This window comes from Ylistrum balloti, unplaced genomic scaffold (assembly GCF_031769215.1).
Source record: "Ylistrum balloti isolate Yb309-2 unplaced genomic scaffold, AGI_CSIRO_Ybal_v1 Utg369960, whole genome shotgun sequence".
Classification (NCBI taxonomy): Eukaryota; Metazoa; Mollusca; class Bivalvia; order Pectinida; family Pectinidae; genus Ylistrum; species Ylistrum balloti.
This window is the reverse complement of record NW_026782058.1, coordinates 391795-409241: the sequence shown is the minus strand read 5'-3', so window position 1 is coordinate 409241 and position 17447 is coordinate 391795. Positions and strand designations below refer to the sequence as shown.

Genomic DNA, 17447 nt, shown 5'->3' with positions numbered 1-17447 from the left:
AGAGGTGTTTGGATTTTGGAACATTCAGTGTATATGAAAAATGACAGTCCTATAATATTTTCACATCTACCTTTGTTAGTTTATTGATGTGCTTTGTGGAGATTTCAATACTTGAAAAAAAAAACAGATTCTGTATAATCTATCAATATTTCTTGTCTGTAGCTGTACACTGTTTAGTACTAGGGGAAGGCACCTTTGGTTGTATTGCTGATATAGTGTGGAGACACTACAGGATTAGTGTAGGAAAGGGTTTATCAAACTCAATTTATCAAATATAATTACCTGATCAGTTTCATTCTACTCTGCTGTGATTGAATTAAATGAGAGATGAAGATAATCTGAAAATGTTTTGTTTTTGTTTTTATTTATTTATTTTTGTATAAAGAACAACATGTTCCCACCTTTGTGAAATTATTAGGATACCTTAGCATCACTGACGTGTCTTAGAGGGACCAAACAGCTGTATGATGTAGCATCACTGACATGTCTTAGGGGGACCAAACAGCTGTATGATGTAGCATCACAGACGTGTCTTAGAGGGACCAAACAGCTGTATGATGTAGCATCACCGACGTGTCTTAGAGGGACCAAACAGCTGTATGATGTAGCATCACTGACGTGTCTTAGGGGGACCAAACAGCTGTATGATGTAGCATCACCGACGTGTCTTAGAGGGACCAAACAGCTGTATGGTGTAGCATCACTGACGTGTCATAGGGGGACCAAACAGCTGTATGATGTAGCATCACCGACGTGTCTTAGAGGGACCAAACAGCTGTATGATGTAGCATCATCGACGTGTCTTAGAGGGACCAAACAGCTGTATGATGTAGCATCACCGACGTGTCTTGGAGGGACCAAACAGCTGTATGATGTAGCTTCACCGACGTGTCTTGGAGGGACCAAACAGCTGTATGATGTAGCATCACCGACATGTCTTGGAGGGACCAAACAGCTGTATGATGTAGCATCACCGACGTGTCTTAGAGGGACCAAACAGCTGTATGATGCATTTAAATTCATTTGGAACTCTGTATCTGATTCTGATTTTTCATTAAAAGGTTCTAATCACTTGCATATTTTGTACATTACCTAAGGAAATCACAGGGAATCATGAGAGTATCTCTGTGGGGAAATCATGAGGATATCACTATGGGGATTTCCTGAACATATCACTGTGGGGAAATCATGAGGATATCACTGTGGGGAATCATGAGGATATCACTGTGGGGATTTCAGCTGTAACATATCACTGTGGGGATTTCCTGAACATATCACTGTGGGGAAAATAGCTGTATGATATCACTGTGGGGAAATCATGTGGATATCACTGTGGGGAATCATGTGGATATCACTGTGGGGAAATCATGTGGATATCACTGTGGGGATTTCCTGAACATATCACTGTGGGGAATCATGAGAATATCACTGTGGGGAAATCATGAGGATATCACTATGGGGATTTCCTGAACATATCACTGTGGGGATTTCCTGAACATATCACTGTGGGGAAATCATGAGGATATCACTGTGGGGAATCATGAGGATATCACTGTGGGGATTTCCTGAACATATCACTGTGGGGATTTCCTGAACATATCACTGTGGGGAAAATATGAGGATATCACTGTGGGGAAATCATGTGGATATCACTGTGGGGAATCATGTGGATATCACTGTGGGGAAATCATGTGGATATCACTGTGGGAAATCATGAGGATATCACTGTGGGGATTTCCTGAACATATCACTGTGGGGATTTCCTGAACATATCACTGTGGGGAAATCATGAGGATATCACTGTGGGGAAATCATGAGGATATCTCAGTGGGGATTTCCTGAACATATCACTGTGGGGATTTCCTGAACATATCACTGTGGGGAAATCATGAGGATATCACTGTGGGGAAATCATGAGGATATCACTGTGGGGAATCATGAGGATATCACTGTGGGGATTTCCTGAACATATCACTGTGGGGATTTTCTGATGATATCACTGTGGGGAAATCATGTGGATATCACTGTGGGGATTTTCTGAGGATATCACTGTGGGGAAATCATGAGGATATCACTGTGGGGAATCATGTGGATATCACTGTGGGGAAATCATGAGGATATCACTGTGGGGAATCATGAGGATATCACTGGGGATTCATGAGGATATCACTGTGGGGAAATCATGTGGATATCACTGTGGGGATTTCTTGAGGATATCACTGTGGGGAATCATGAGGATGTCACTGTGGGGAATCACTGTGGGGATTTCTTGAGGATATCACTGTGGGGAATCATGTGGATATCACTGTGGGGAAATCATGTGGATATCACTGTGGGGAATCATGTGGATATCACTGTGGGGAAATCATGTGGATATCACTGTGGGGAATCATGAGGATATCACTGTGGGGAATCATGAGGATATCACTGTGGGGAATCATGTGGCTATCACTGTTGGGATTTCTTGAGGATATCACTGTGGGGAATCATGAGGATATCACTGTGGGGAATCATGTGGATATCACTGTGGGGAATCATGTGGATATCACTGTGGGGATTTCCTGAGGATATCACTGTGGGGAATCATGAGGATATCACTGTTGGGATTTCTTGAGGATATCACTGTGGGGAATCATGAGGATATCACTGTTGGGATTTCTTGAGGATATCACTGTGGGGAAATCATGTGGCTATCACTGTGGGGAATCATGTGGATATCACTGTGGGGATTTCGTGAGGAAATCATGAGGATATCACTGTGGGGAAATCATGAGGATATCACTGTTGGGATTTCTTGAGGAAATCATGTGGATATCACTGTTGGGAAATCATGAGGATATCACTGTGGGGAATCATGAGGATATCACTGTGGGGAATCATGTGGATATCACTGTTGGGATTTCTTGAGGATATCACTGTGAGGAAATCATGTGGATATCACTGTGGGGAAATCATGTGGATATCACTGTGGGGAAATCATGTGGATATCACTGTGGGGAAATCATGTGGATATCACTGTGGGGAAATCATGTGGATATCACTGTGGGGAAATCATGAGGATATCACTGTGGGGATTCATGAGGATATCACTGTGGGGAAATCATGTGGATATCACTGTGGGGATTTCTTGAGGATATCACTGTGGGGAATCATGAGGATGTCACTGTGGGGAATCACTGTGGGGATTTCTTGAGGATATCACTGTGGGGAATCATGTGGATATCACTGTGGGGAAATCATGTGGATATCACTGTGGGGAATCATGTGGATATCACTGTGGGGAAATCATGTGGATATCACTGTTGGGAATCATGAGGATATCACTGTGGGGAATCATGTGGATATCACTGTGGGGAATCATGTGGATATCACTGTGGGGAATCATGTGGATATCACTGTGGGGAATCATGTGGATATCACTGTGGGGATTTCCTGAGGATATCACTGTGGGGAATCATGTGGATATCACTGTGGGGATTTCGTGAGGAAATCATGAGGATATCACTGTGGGGAAATCATGAGGATATCACTGTGGGGAAATCATGTGGATATTACTGTGGGGAAATCATGTGGATATCACTGTGGGGAAATCATGAGGATATCACTGTGGGGAATCATGAGGATATCACTGTTGGGAAATCATGAGGATATCACTGTGGGGAATCATGTGGATATCACTGTGGGGAAATCATGAGGATATCACTGTTGGGAAATCATGAGGATATCACTGTGGGGAAATCATGAGGATATCACTGTTGGGAAATCATGAGGATATCACTGTTGGGAAATCATGAGGATATCACTGTTGGGAAATCATGAGGATATCACTGTGGGGAAATCATGAGGATATCACTGTTGGGAAATCATGAGGATATCACTGTGGGGAATCATGTGGATATCACTGTGGGGAAATCATGAGGATATCTCTGTGGGGAAATCCTGTGGATATCATTGTGGGGAAATCATGTGGCTATCACTGTGGGGAATCATGAAGATATCATTGTGGGGATTTACTGAGGATATCACTGTGGGGAAATCATGAGGATATCACTGTGTGGAAATCATGTGGATATCACTGTGGGGAAATCATGGTGATATCACTGTGTGGATTTCCTGAGGAAATCATGAGGATATCACTGAGGGGATTTCCTGAGTATATCAGTTTAGAAGTCCTAAGAACATCATTGTTGAGAAATGTTGTGAGTACAACAGTAGAGAAATGCAATAGGCCTGAGGACACCACTGTTTGGAATGGTTAACATGTGAACTAGCTAAATGTTATTGGTTATTACAGGCTATCAGTCTTTGTCTTTTAGGATATCTCAAAAAAAGTGTATATGCTTTGTTCAGGAAGAATAAATCCTACATTGTATGACATGTTGAACAGAAACAATGAAAAAATGTTGTTTTTATCACGGGAGTCTGTTGTGAAAAGCACATGTTGTACAATGATTCGAAATAAACTGTTCATTTTAAAATGATCTGTTATTCATGTCTTGAATATTGACCGTATCAACATCAGCTAATAAAGCTTTTACACTGTTAACATACTCGTTCACATGAAGGGGACCAGTGAGAATTGTACCTCAGATGCCCACAAGGTAGGAAGAAACCTTTATGAGAAAATGAAACCTACCAAACTGATTTCCATGTTAGGGACCAAAGACCAAGACCACATTTGGTCATTTAATAATATCAATTCCAATTCATACATATCGGTGTGGTTCAGAGAGACAAGGTAACATGACAGAAAATCATTGATTGGTATCTTCAATTTGGGTCTCTTCGTGATGGGGGAAACCCTGTAGGTATTTATGTAGGGTATCAAAGGTCATTGACCTAGGTCACTTTGGAATGAAAGGAATTGTTGAATAATTCATGGTGCAACACTTGCGTCATGGGTAATTTGGATGACACAAAGATTGGTCTTGGGATATTTTTATTCATCCAATATTCCAAATCAAAGTTGGTCAAGCAACTCTATTTACTAAATTGGTAGAGTTGGTCAATTATTATGCCGGTGACCTGGGTTCGATTCCTGGTCAGGCCACTCAACAGAAATCCAATAGGTTGTGGCATTTAGAGTCTGGTGTCGAGATTTAGGACATTTCAAGAAAAACAAAGAGCTAATGTAAAAGGACCATTCCCAGTGTAGCTCGAGCTCTCTGTCAGTCAGCTGACGACACACAGGAGACTCTGGTTCATTTCCTGTTCTCGGCACTCAGCAGGAATGTGTATATCCTGTTCTTCTTGATCTCAATTAAGGAAACAAAATGTTACACGACGCTACCCGAAATGGAATACTACCTAAAACTGAACACTTCTCAAATATTTGACGCAGGTTTCCCATTTTGAAATGCAAGTCAATATTAACTATTCTAAACAAGAAATAAGGTCTTTATAATATTTTGGCAATTTCTTATTCGCCCATGTCTTCTTCATTGCTAATCATCTCCAGTTAAAACTAATTAAATGAAATTATAAAACAAAATCTTGGGAAGATGATGTCATGTGATAACACAAATAAACAATTAAAATATTGCTAAATGCATATTGTTGATAAATAAGTTATTAAGACTAATAAGACAGTGAGAGATCTTAACTTTTCATAAAATGAAGAGAAATATTCAAGATTATGTTTGTTATTTCTATAAATGGACAGACTATAATGAGCGTTCTATTTTGGGGTACCCCTAACACTTTGAGTTAAAGACACGTGCGCTACTGTCATGTAACCAAAGCATGAAATGAAAGCTGAAGAAATCATTTTGTGAAATATCAAGTAAAAATACAGGTTCAATCACTCGGTATAAAATTTTATACAATTTTCGAAAGAAGAGTTCTAATATTGGTAGCGTCAGTCGTTACAGATAATTAATATGAAAAAAAATGTTGCATTGATATTGAGTTTGATCTGCTGTCATACATCACATGAGTCATACACAGCATGGCTACCTACGCTACAGATCCCGATCATATCCAAAATGCAATGTAACGGACAATGTATAATTCGACACACAGAGATGTTACTGGTAAACAGCAAATTCGTCAGAAGAACCAAACCTAGCTTTACGACAGTACGACGTACTTTCATTTCCATGTTTTGTTGCGCATGCGCTAGTATTTCGGGGCAAGCCATTGGCTATGTATTTGTGGGAGATTTCAAATACGGAAACCATTTTCCACGAAGATGTGCCTACTTTCATACTGGTAATTTTGATAATACTCTTTGAATAGTAGATTATTACCAGACACGTGTTATACAGTATAGCACGTGAGAAATCAAATGTCTTTAGGCCTACTGTGTTGTGCTATGCGATACTGACTGAAATCAGAAACTGTTCCTGAAGAATGTATAAGTAACGATGCATGCTACAATATCTCGTGCTACAGAACATTTGTTGCATTAAAAGTAGATTTCAAATCACACAAGCGTAACCATATAAAGTTAGGTCCAAATACTACTCTATCAAGTTCATATGTCCCCTTGGCCAAACACTGTGTATATGTTAAAAAATCTGAGGTTTTAAGTGTTCCCACTGCATGAGTGAATCAAACTGGCGGTCAGTCTTCAGGTAGTCCGAATTCTGATGTTCTATCGACTTAATATGGTATTGTATCTTACAAAATCGGTCGCTTTATATGTGAAATACAGTTATACTAATTTGCATTTTCGATATGGATGCTACGTTTAATACATTGATACATACTTGGACTGTAAGTACCAATCACAACAGGGTGTGGAATGGTTGTTTCTTAGATTTATTAAGTACCATCTACTGGTTTCGCCCTCTCGGGCTTCTTCAGGACCGGAAGACGGTGGGATGTCCTGTTGTATTGTGACCGGGTGGGATGTCCTGTTGTATTGTGACCGGGTGGGATGTCCTGATGTATTGTGACCAGGTGGGATGTCCTGTTGTATTGTGACCAGGTGGGATGTCCTGCTGTATTGTGACCGGGTGGGATGTCCTGATGTATTGTGACCAGGTGGGATGTCCTGCTGTATTGTGACCAGGTGGGATGTCCTGCTGTATTGTGACCGGGTGGGATGTCCTGCTGTATTGTGACCAGGTGGGATGTCCTGCTGTATTGTGACCGGGTGGGATGTCCTGCTGTATTGTGACCGGGTGGGATGTCCTGCTGTATTGTGACCGGGTGGGATGTCCTGCTGTATTGTGACCGGGTGGGATGTCCTGCTGTATTGTGACTTGATGGGATGTCCTGCTGTATTGTGACCAGGTGGGATGTTCTGCTGGATGCAGTACATTTAGTGTGGTGCCACTATAAATTCAGCATCAGTTCTTCACCAAACCAAACATTAGTTTACTTATCAATCAACTATACATGTCTCAATGTCTGAAAAACACTGGTGGATTGATCCAGACCCATTTATAATATTGTAGAATCAATGCGATTATCTAATTAGGATGCACTAAGAGTAAAATCTATTTTATCAAAGTATAAATTATTTCTCCTTTAACTTACTAATGACACGAAGCGTTATTCTAATTGAGTTTTGATATTTCAGATTTGAATATCTCTACAAACTATGGACCTAGACCTGTTAGAAACACCAGGGACAAAACAGGTGACCAAGTCAAAGAAACGTCGATCTGTACGTCTCCGAAGAAAGTCGCAAGTGTTCGGTTTAGGACCAGTCTGCGATGAAAAAAATACAGACGATACATGCCCCGTGAAAAGTTACTGTGAAGATGTTGACTTTTCTGTTGTGGAGCAGGTGTATGAAGAAAAGAACTGTTCGGTGAAAAAAGAGGTAGGTATGAAGTATTGAACTGTTCTATTGAGAACTAGAACACTTCAGTAACTCCTGGTGAATGGTTGTAGGAATTGGTGATAAGAATACAGCTTATCATTGATTTCAATAAAATGATCAGTCAGGGATCATATGAAAATCAAAGATCACCTGGCATCCTTACTTCTTAAATTTATACAACACATTCAGATTTGACTAGATCTTACATAGTGTATGTCATTTTACAGAAAATTTAATTGTGTTACATTCCTTTACTGTACTTTGAAATGATCTTTTCCACTTTACCAGTTGACTTTCATTGAAATTAACCTGGATTTCTGTGAGATAGTTTAAATGAAGAGATAAACTTAGTGAACTAATGCTATGATATAGACATAGCCTAGGGGACTACACAGCCAAGTCCCTTATTTTAATCACGGAAAGTTAAAAGTTTTAAATATGAAGGGATTAGTTTACCTAATCAAAGAATACAGAGACTAATAGAGGCCAAGATTTTTATTACAGCAACCTCTGTAATGACCAGACAAATTATTAGCATCATATTGAGTGCAAGCACAATACATGTTATCATTCCAAATTGTGTTATTTAGATTGACTGCAAATTCCTTGGCTGGAAAACAGTCCAGTGGTTATGTTTAAGCTATTCCACACTTTTTACTGTCCTACGCAGATTCTAATTTAAATTTGACTGAAATAATTTATATATCATCCAGATCGTAATCATTCGACTTGTTAGACTATCGTCATCACTATGACTATGATAATGATGTAAGTGGACACACACATTGAAGGTCTCTCATACTTTGAATTACTATTCATTCTTGCTAGTTCATATATATATTACTTACAGATGTTTTGAAGACAGTTGGCCTAGCCAACCGAAACATGTCAACAAATAAAATCTAAATTATGGAATCCCTGGTGTTGATGCTCCATCTTATATCTCCTTATTACAAATGTGTGAATGTAAATATGTGAATTTTCACCAGATTATATTAAAAATTTGAAATGATGGATCTGGCCTTGCATATGATATTGAATCAGTGATAAATCTTGTTGTATTCCAGACCCCTCATAACCAATATGGCAGTGTATGGATGGACACAGATTCACCAGAAATGGCAGAATTTTTGATCAGAAGAAATAGACGGAAATCGCGTGTCCACTTTCCTTTAGTATCTGTCACTGATGGATCGGATTCTCCTGTCTGTGGTGAATCTGACCCTAACCTAGACGATCACCACTTGAGTATGGAATTGTCCAGGACAGGAGATGCAAATAATAGTCCAGAGAGTGCCAATGGTCTCATGGGCAGTTACGTTCTACCACAGAGTCCTCTAGTGGACACACATGAAACGACAGGTTTTGGTGATGTAAGAGTTAATCCACTGCAGGAAAATGATTGTAGTCCAGCCGTCAATTCTTTTACGGAGTATTTACCAAGTGACAATAGCACCGCAAGTTTATCACCTTGTTACGAAGCCAATGATTACAATATTGGCAAGACATTTAAATCAATTCCCCAACATACTCAAAACTTAGTTGATGCTACAAAAGATTTAGCATATTCACAGAATGACAGCAGTAGGGAGATAGTTTTGTCACACATAGAAAATAAAATTCCTGCTGGAAGTACGCAAGGACTGACCTCTAGTATGACCCCGATTGATACGTCGAGAAATTTGTCTTCTGATATGACTACTACATTAACTCCATATTCTCCATCTCAACCCATTTTCAAGAACATTTCACCGCCAGAATGTGGAAGTCCAAACTCCACTCTTTCACCAATTTATCTGACACCAGCATGTAAGGTCACAAAATCACAAGAGGATATGGACGAAGATGAAGATATTTGGAAAACCTGCCAGAAAGCCATTATACCTGAGATGAACATAAATGTTGGTCAGACTCCAGATACAGAGAGAAAGACAAAAGGCTTGATATCCACTCAGAAAAAGTTCTCTCAAGCAGGTTCTAAATCGAAAAGTGTAGTACCTTCCAAAGAGCAGACATCAGGATTTCTGTCTATATGTAGGTCACTGGCAGGAAAGCTAGCAACTGCTGTTAGAAATAGTCCAGATAGTGACAATAGAATGTCCTCATCAGAAGATTCTTTCACTTCTTTTAAACCTGTTAGTGTTTCGGGTGATGCTGTCACCGAGAACTCTTCTGTGGATAACTCTAGTAAAGGAATAACAGATTTGATGTGTGGTGAATCTGACCTGCATAGTCTGGGAGAGGAAACCAATCTGTCAAGTACATCTTCATATGACAAGAAATCTGGTGCAGAAACTTTACTAGATTCAACTTCATGTGTATCCATATCTTTCCCTGTGAGGACAATAGATAAAAAAGATGACGGAGACGATAATTCTGTTTATGAAAACATTACACGTGAAAATCCTTTACATACCATTGGCCTTAACCCAGTACAAGAGACTATTAACATGAATTGTGAAAAAGTGACAGACACATATGATTCCTATACAAATCAACCGTTTTGTTCATTAACTCCAGACAGAGCCAACACAACTGTATGGAGGGAGAGTAATTCTAGATGTGATGGTGATGAAGTTTCTCATGAACAGTCTGCAAGTTTACAAAATGGTAGTCCAGAATGTGGTAATGAAGCCATCATTCAACATTTAGAGGTCTGCTTTGATTACATTGATTCAAAGTCTGAACTGGAGTCTGATATCAAAGATATCACTGGCCTTTCATCAGAAACTGGACAACACAAGCCTATCAGTGTTTCTGTAGAATCCACTTCTCCAGAAGTCTACAGTGTAATGAAAATCTCAGATCCTACAGACTCTACCGTCGCATCTAAATTAACCTCTAATAAAATGAGGAAAGATAAAACCAAAAATAAAAGGACTGGGAGAAAGTCTATAGGCCTGGTCAGGAAGGAGTCAGCAAGTTGTGAGTTATCAGAGAGTGTAAATAAGCTCAGTTTGAATGTAGGTTCTGACATGGACACTTGTGACATTAGTAGTAAACCGAAAAAATGTAAGTCATCGAAATCTGATGAAGGTGCATTGCTTGGTGTTAATAAAAAGAAAAGACAAGCTCAGAAGACTGCTGGTGCTAAGGAGCAGTTACAAGATGTCAGAGAAAAGTTGTCTGCTGAGAACAGGTCAACATCACAACAATTTGAAACTTCATTATCCTCGTCTATTGTTAACATAAAAAAGCAACATTCAAGAAAGTCAGTGAGCAACGCTTTGATTGAGGAAAGCTTAGTGCCTAGAGAGGTGGTGGTATCAACATCAAGTGCTGTAAAGGAAAAGGTGTTTCAACTAGAATTTCCAAACAATACAGCAACTGCTTTTAAGGAAAATGCAATATCAGTGGTAAACACATTGGGTGAAGTGATACCTTCTCTGTCTGATGAACTTATACCAACATGTGTAGAGTCTACAACGACATCAGTAAGTACAGCAAAGAGAAAAGGTCGTACCCGTAAACATGTAGCATCAGGTGTTATAAGCAATGAGCCTAACTCATGTATAGAAAATGATTCCCTGCCGTCCATACCTTCAGTAAATGTTGCCAAGAAAAGAGGTCGTTCACGGAAATCAATGCACTTTATACCTCCAACTGTAGTTGAAGGAATGGACGACCATTCCTCACAAGAAACTCCTAGTGCAGAGCCTCAGGACACTTCAGTACCACAAGTTTGGGTCAATAGAACTGATTATACAGACAAACAAGATAATATATCAGAACGTAAACAGGAAAGTGTTGACAATATTAAAGTACTAACTACTGAGGATCTGAAATCATTGGATGAATATTTAGGTATACAAGAACCAGAGGCAGTGGTCATTCCACCACCAAAGAAAAGAGGTCGGTCTAGGAAATCTGTTGATGGTCGGACACAGACAAAAGCATGTGTGGAACCACCTACGGAGTCGGCAGATAAACAGTCTGGGAACATTCTTGGAAATCAGGAAGAGGATTCTACAGTGATGGATGTTCAGACAATTGTCAAAGATTCATTGGTAGCTGAACTAGAGGATCTAGAGCTGATGGAGAGACCAAAGAGAAAGAGCAAACGCATACAGAGGCGATCCATAGAAATTTATCGCCAGGTTCAAACTGCGAACTCGTCGGAGGAAGATGTACCTATGTCACCCTTGGAAACAGTGGAGGAGTCCAAACCAATGACAGCCGTGTTACAGGATGTCAGCAGTAACCATGGAAACACAAGAAGCAACCAAGAACCTAAGACTAAACTTGTCCGTAAAAGGAAACTCGCTAATAATGAGCCTTCTGTCGAGGATTTTTACAGAAATAAAAACTTCAAGAGACCTGCTCCGAAAATCTGGGAAACTATCTATGAGGCCCCATCAGATGAACAGATCTATAGCAAGAAAAGATATCGTCGATCAATCACATTTGACGAAAGTCTAATGGTGCCGCCTGCCAAGACTAAGATGAGGCTCCGAAAAGCTGTAAAAAATGGGCTGGACCCACGGCAACGTAGGAAGAAAATGTTATCTGATATTGTTGTTAAGAAAAAGTTGGCAAAAATAGAATCTATTTTACAAGATGATGATTGAGGATGTGTGTCAGAATAAAGCACTTTATATATGATAGAGTATGTGTGACAGAGAATATCCCACAACGTTGTGGTAAAGAAGTCTAACATGGAGTTTTTGTGGTGGAGAATAACAGACAATTTTCACATGGAGGTGGTGTGAAAGAGAATATTGGGTACTTTTTATGGGGTAAAATACTTATGGTAGATATTTCAGCCTTAATTATATTTTCATTTTGATATAATACATGTATAAAAAAAAAAACTCTTTCTAATAAATGTCCCCACCCTCCCCTCTGACTTTTGAGATTTTTTTGCTTGTATGACTTATCATGTGTAAATGTAAGTATTACATGTAAAGCAGAGAAGTTCAGAATATACAAAATTGTAATATACCTAAAACAAAGCAATCCTCAAGGTTATCACAAAATGAACACAACACTTTCTTACAAAAGTCTTAACATGATATCGAAAATCAGTGTCCTGGTCCTTATCTTCTGGAGAATTCCACACCTTGGGGGAGTTTATGAGAATAAATACAGAATTACTGTAGTGTTACCAATGTCAGCTTATTTTTTCTCTTCCATGTAAATTCAATACTAAAACAACTTGTATGCTATCTTCAAAGATCTTCATCCTTCTTCTCAAATAAGGATTATCTTTATTTTCTTCAATTTGTTCTTTGCAAATTCCAGTTGAAAGTTATATAATGGAAACTTTTTTTATCATAATTATCATTAAATTTCCTTCGTTTGTGAAGCATTTGTACCAAGTTAGCATATACAAATGAATAAATCATGAAAGATTAGTGAAAGAAACGTCAATAATAAACTTTACCTATCAATGTCCAAAATGGCAGCCTCTCGGCCATTTTGTTTCCAGTTGATCCAAAGTTGATCATGCATGACTAGGAGTCATCATGAGTCCTCATATGGAATTTGAGAACAATTTATTACATCCTTTGCAAAATATAATTGTGGGCACAAAGGGATTCTGCATGTGAAATTTATGTACATTTATCTGGTATTTCTCGAGAAATAATGATAACAAGAATTGTGTGACAAGAGATGGACACCAGAGACCTAGGACAACTTAAATAGCCCAACATCTGACAGATATATACAACGATGTCAGATAAGCCCAGCCAGATCATTCAACAGCATTTTCTAACTTTTTAGTAGAAGTATGAACACCAGAATAATCATTCAAATTTCACATATGGATTTCCCTTTACCCCTAGTTGTACATTATCAATTTTAGCACCGATTGAAAAAGAAAATGACAGACAGGCAGACACCCTTATATATGACCAATAAAGATTAAACGATGGTGGGCACCAAGATCTTTTTTGGATCTTTTGTTTACACATGGATGTATTTAAACTTAAATACATAAGTGATAATGTATGCATGCTTCCTTTTAGGTCATCTAACCTGAGGGGTCAAGATGACCTATTGTTATTTTGCTTCTTCCGTTGCCGTGCACATTGTGTAAACTTTTTTTCAAAAAACTTACTCCTCTTTCATGCAATGGTGGATTTTAACCAAATTTGGTCTGATGCATCATTGGGTGATGTTTATCATTTACCAACGTATCAACTTCAGAATATTGGTTTGACCCCTAGGGGTCAAGGAACAGGGCCCTAAAGAGGGAAATGCTGAAAAAAGATTAAAACCCTTCTCCTTTCTGCCTAGGTGGATTTCAACAAGCTTTGGACTGACTCATCAATAAGGGTAGACAATTATTTCTTAAATCAAGAATTTTTATCCGACCCCTTGGTGATGAAGGACAGGGCCCCAGATGGGGAGGTTAACTAAAATTTCACTTCAAAACACTCCGCCTTCATGCCTTGGGATTCCAACCAGCTTTGGCCTGATTGTTTAGTTGGGGTAAGCATTCATATCTTTTAATTCAGAATTTAGATTTGACCCGTCACTTGGGGGGAAAAGACATTCATGCACTTCTTTTTTTCTTTCCATCTGATATTTTGTAAAATCCTGTTTCCTATGGAGGTCTTTTATCAGACTCAGATGACCATTAAGGTCTCTTGTTTATAGAATTTTTTTTTGCATGTTTTCAGTTGTAACTGGAGTATTGGTTACATTGGGTTTTTTTGTTTTTTTTTTTTGTAGTGATAGTTCAAACCAAGAATGTAGAAAGCACTCCCAGCTTTTTTACACTTTACTTTGATTGTGAACATGTTATAAAAAAGAGTGTACAGAGGAATGTTTTTACTGACTTTATCAAAGTGGTTTTATTGGTTATTCTCTGAATTTCACATCTAATTAAAAGAACAATAAGTGAGGTTTGAATTTTACACATTGCTAGTTAATGGACAAATATTTAACTTCATTCACTCAGGGAGGCTGCTTATTTAGTTCAGTTTGAAATAAGCAAACCCATTACTTTTTTACTTAATTACATTGTATGTGTTATTTACACAGTTTATAAAAGAGGTCAGTTAATGCACCTTTGTTGTGATGTAAATATCTTCATGTGTCAGCATTAAGCTTGGGGTTTTGTATTGTAAGACTGAGGTTAGCCTGAGCTTTGTAAGTTTTAAGTCAGCCCACTATTTTGTATTGCAAGACAGGATTTTTTTACCTGTCAGGTATGAAACAGGTGTCACAATTAAACCTATCAGTGGTATACCTGTACACCGACAGGTATGATACAGGTGTCACAATTAAACCTATCTGTGGTATACCTGTACACCGACAGGTATGATACAGGTGTCACAATTAAACCTATCAGTGGTATACCTGTACACCTGACAGGTATGGTACAGGTGTCAATTAAACCTATCAGTGGAATACCTGTACACCTGACAGGTATGATACAGGTGTCACAATTAAACCTATCAGTGGTATACCAGTACACCTGACAGGTATGATACAGGTGTCACAATTAAACCTATCAGTGGTATACCTGTACACCTGACAGGTATGGTACAGGTGTCACAATTAAACCTATCAGTGGTATACCTGTACACCTGACAGGTATGGTACAGGTGTCACAATTAAACCTATCAGTGGTACACCTGTACACCTGACAGGTATGATACAGGTGTCACAATTAAACCTATCAGTGGTATACCAGTACACCTGACAGGTATGATACAGGTGTCACAATTAAACCTATCAGTGGTATACCAGTACACCTGACAGGTATGATACAGGTGTCACAATTAAACCTATCAGTGGTATACCTGTACACCTGACAGGTATGATACAGGTGTCACAATTAAACCTATCAGTGGTATACCTGTACACCTGACAGGTATGATACAGGTGTCACAATTAAACCTATCAGTGGTATACCTGTACACCGACAGGTATGATACAGGTGTCACAATTAAACCTATCAGTGGTATACCTGTACACCGACAGGAATGATACAGGTGTCACAATTAAACCTATCAGTGGTATACCTGTACACCGACAGGTATGATACAGGTGTCACAATTAAACCTATCAGTGGTACAAATGATACAGGTGTCACAATTAAACCTATCAGTGGTATACCTGTACACCGACAGGTATGGAACAGGTGTCACAATTAAACCTATCAGTGGTATACCTGTACACCTGACAGGTATGATACAGGTGTCACAATCAAAACTACTTGTTGTTTACCTATAAAACTGACAGGTATGGTACAGTGTCACAACTAAATCCATACAAGGTACCGGATATTCAAATCCACATACATTGTGGTGTATCTTTATAACGGAAAGGTTAATTGTAAATTGTAAAGTGCAGTTTTGTCAATCAAATCTACTTGAGGTATACCCGAGAAATATGGGTGTAGCAGTATCATGCAGGACACTTAGCTGATTTGATGGAAAAGTTTACAATATGGCAGTATAATGTTGGACACTTAGTTGATTCGATGGAAAGGTTTACAGTATCGCAATACACAATGTTGAATATATTCTCTTGTACAATTTATATTGAGACACAAGGTAACAACTTAAGTAAATGTATTGATGATTTGTCAATTATTTTATCTATAGTTTTATACACTCTGTATATACATACACACATGTATTCTAGTAACATTTCCAGTAAAATATTATTGTCTATCACTTGTATTATTTTATGTGAAGTTACAGCTCAGGTAGCTGAAGATCATTTAATCTGAAGCTGAAAACGGGCAACATCCTGTGTCAAGTTTTTATCAGAAATTTTAAAATATTGGATGATTTTATATACAATAAATACTTGTGGTTGTCGTATTTTCTCTTTGACTGACGTGGGAGTGTGAGGAAACACTGAAAGACAATACGTTCACTTTCACAATTACACAGACAGGAATGGATCAAATTATACCAACTACCTAGACTCTTCACTCTTGTAATGTACTGGTGCTTTAACAATAAGCAAAAGTTTGGTTGCTTTACAATTATATAAGTTTATTTTATCTATAATACAGGTGAATTGTTCTATCACAGTATATAAGTTTATTTTATCTATAATACAGGTGAATTGTTCTATCACAGTATATTAGTTAATTTTATCTATAATACAGGTGAATTGTTCTATCACAGAATTAGACATTGGAATATGTTATTGCTACAATGTTTTTCCCAAGAATAAATCGATTTTCCTAGATTTTCACACTGATTTCCCTTGATCATTAGTTTTGTAGTTTAAATTTTGAGACTGATTCAAAGTACAAACTTCATATCTCAAAGTTAGTGGGACGATGTGAAACCTTTGATTTATTAGACTATTCAGTTTATGTAATGGAGTTTGGCAGGGACTGATCAAATACTACAAATTAAACACGTTTTTCAAGATAAAAAGGTTCAACTGTACATATTTGCCATACGAAAACTGAAATGAGTCAAGCAGACAGGCTTATCTCTTTTATTAGTCCGAATTTTTCTGACGTTTGATCAAATTTTTAATATCGATCTGTAGTCGTTGAATATCAGAACTCCGGTCCTATATATAGTGAGGGAAAAAATGATAACAAAGTTTGATTGTACTCATTTGCAATACAAAAACTGAAATAAGTTAATCCTGCTGACAGATTTATCTCTCATATTAGTCCCAGTTATTTTTATATTGATCTGGAGTCAGAATGTCAGAACTGTGGCCCTGTATAATGAGAGAAACAAGC

General features: G+C 38.3%; 1 protein-coding gene across 1 annotated transcript; it reads left to right on the top strand.

Annotated features, from left to right (window-relative positions):
* Window positions 1–6190: 6190 nt before the first annotated feature.
* On the top strand, window positions 6191–12342 carry LOC132547557 (mucin-17-like). The gene is made up of 3 exons (XM_060211330.1): window positions 6191–6210; window positions 7529–7762; window positions 8842–12342. The coding sequence occupies exons 2-3, from the start codon at window positions 7550–7552 to the stop codon at window positions 12340–12342; spliced, it is 3714 nt and encodes a 1237-aa protein (XP_060067313.1). The 5' UTR covers window positions 6191–6210; window positions 7529–7549.
* Window positions 12343–17447: the final 5105 nt, after the last annotated feature.

Bases quoted from the DNA above. Each gene is read 5' to 3' on its own strand.
- LOC132547557 (XM_060211330.1), top strand. From the start codon at position 7,550: ATGGACCTAGACCTGTTAGAAACACCAGGGACAAAACAGGTGACCAAG. The intron at 7,763-8,841 runs GTGAAAAAAGAG...GTTGTATTCCAG, and splicing joins ATGAAGAAAAGAACTGTTCG to ACCCCTCATAACCAATATGG.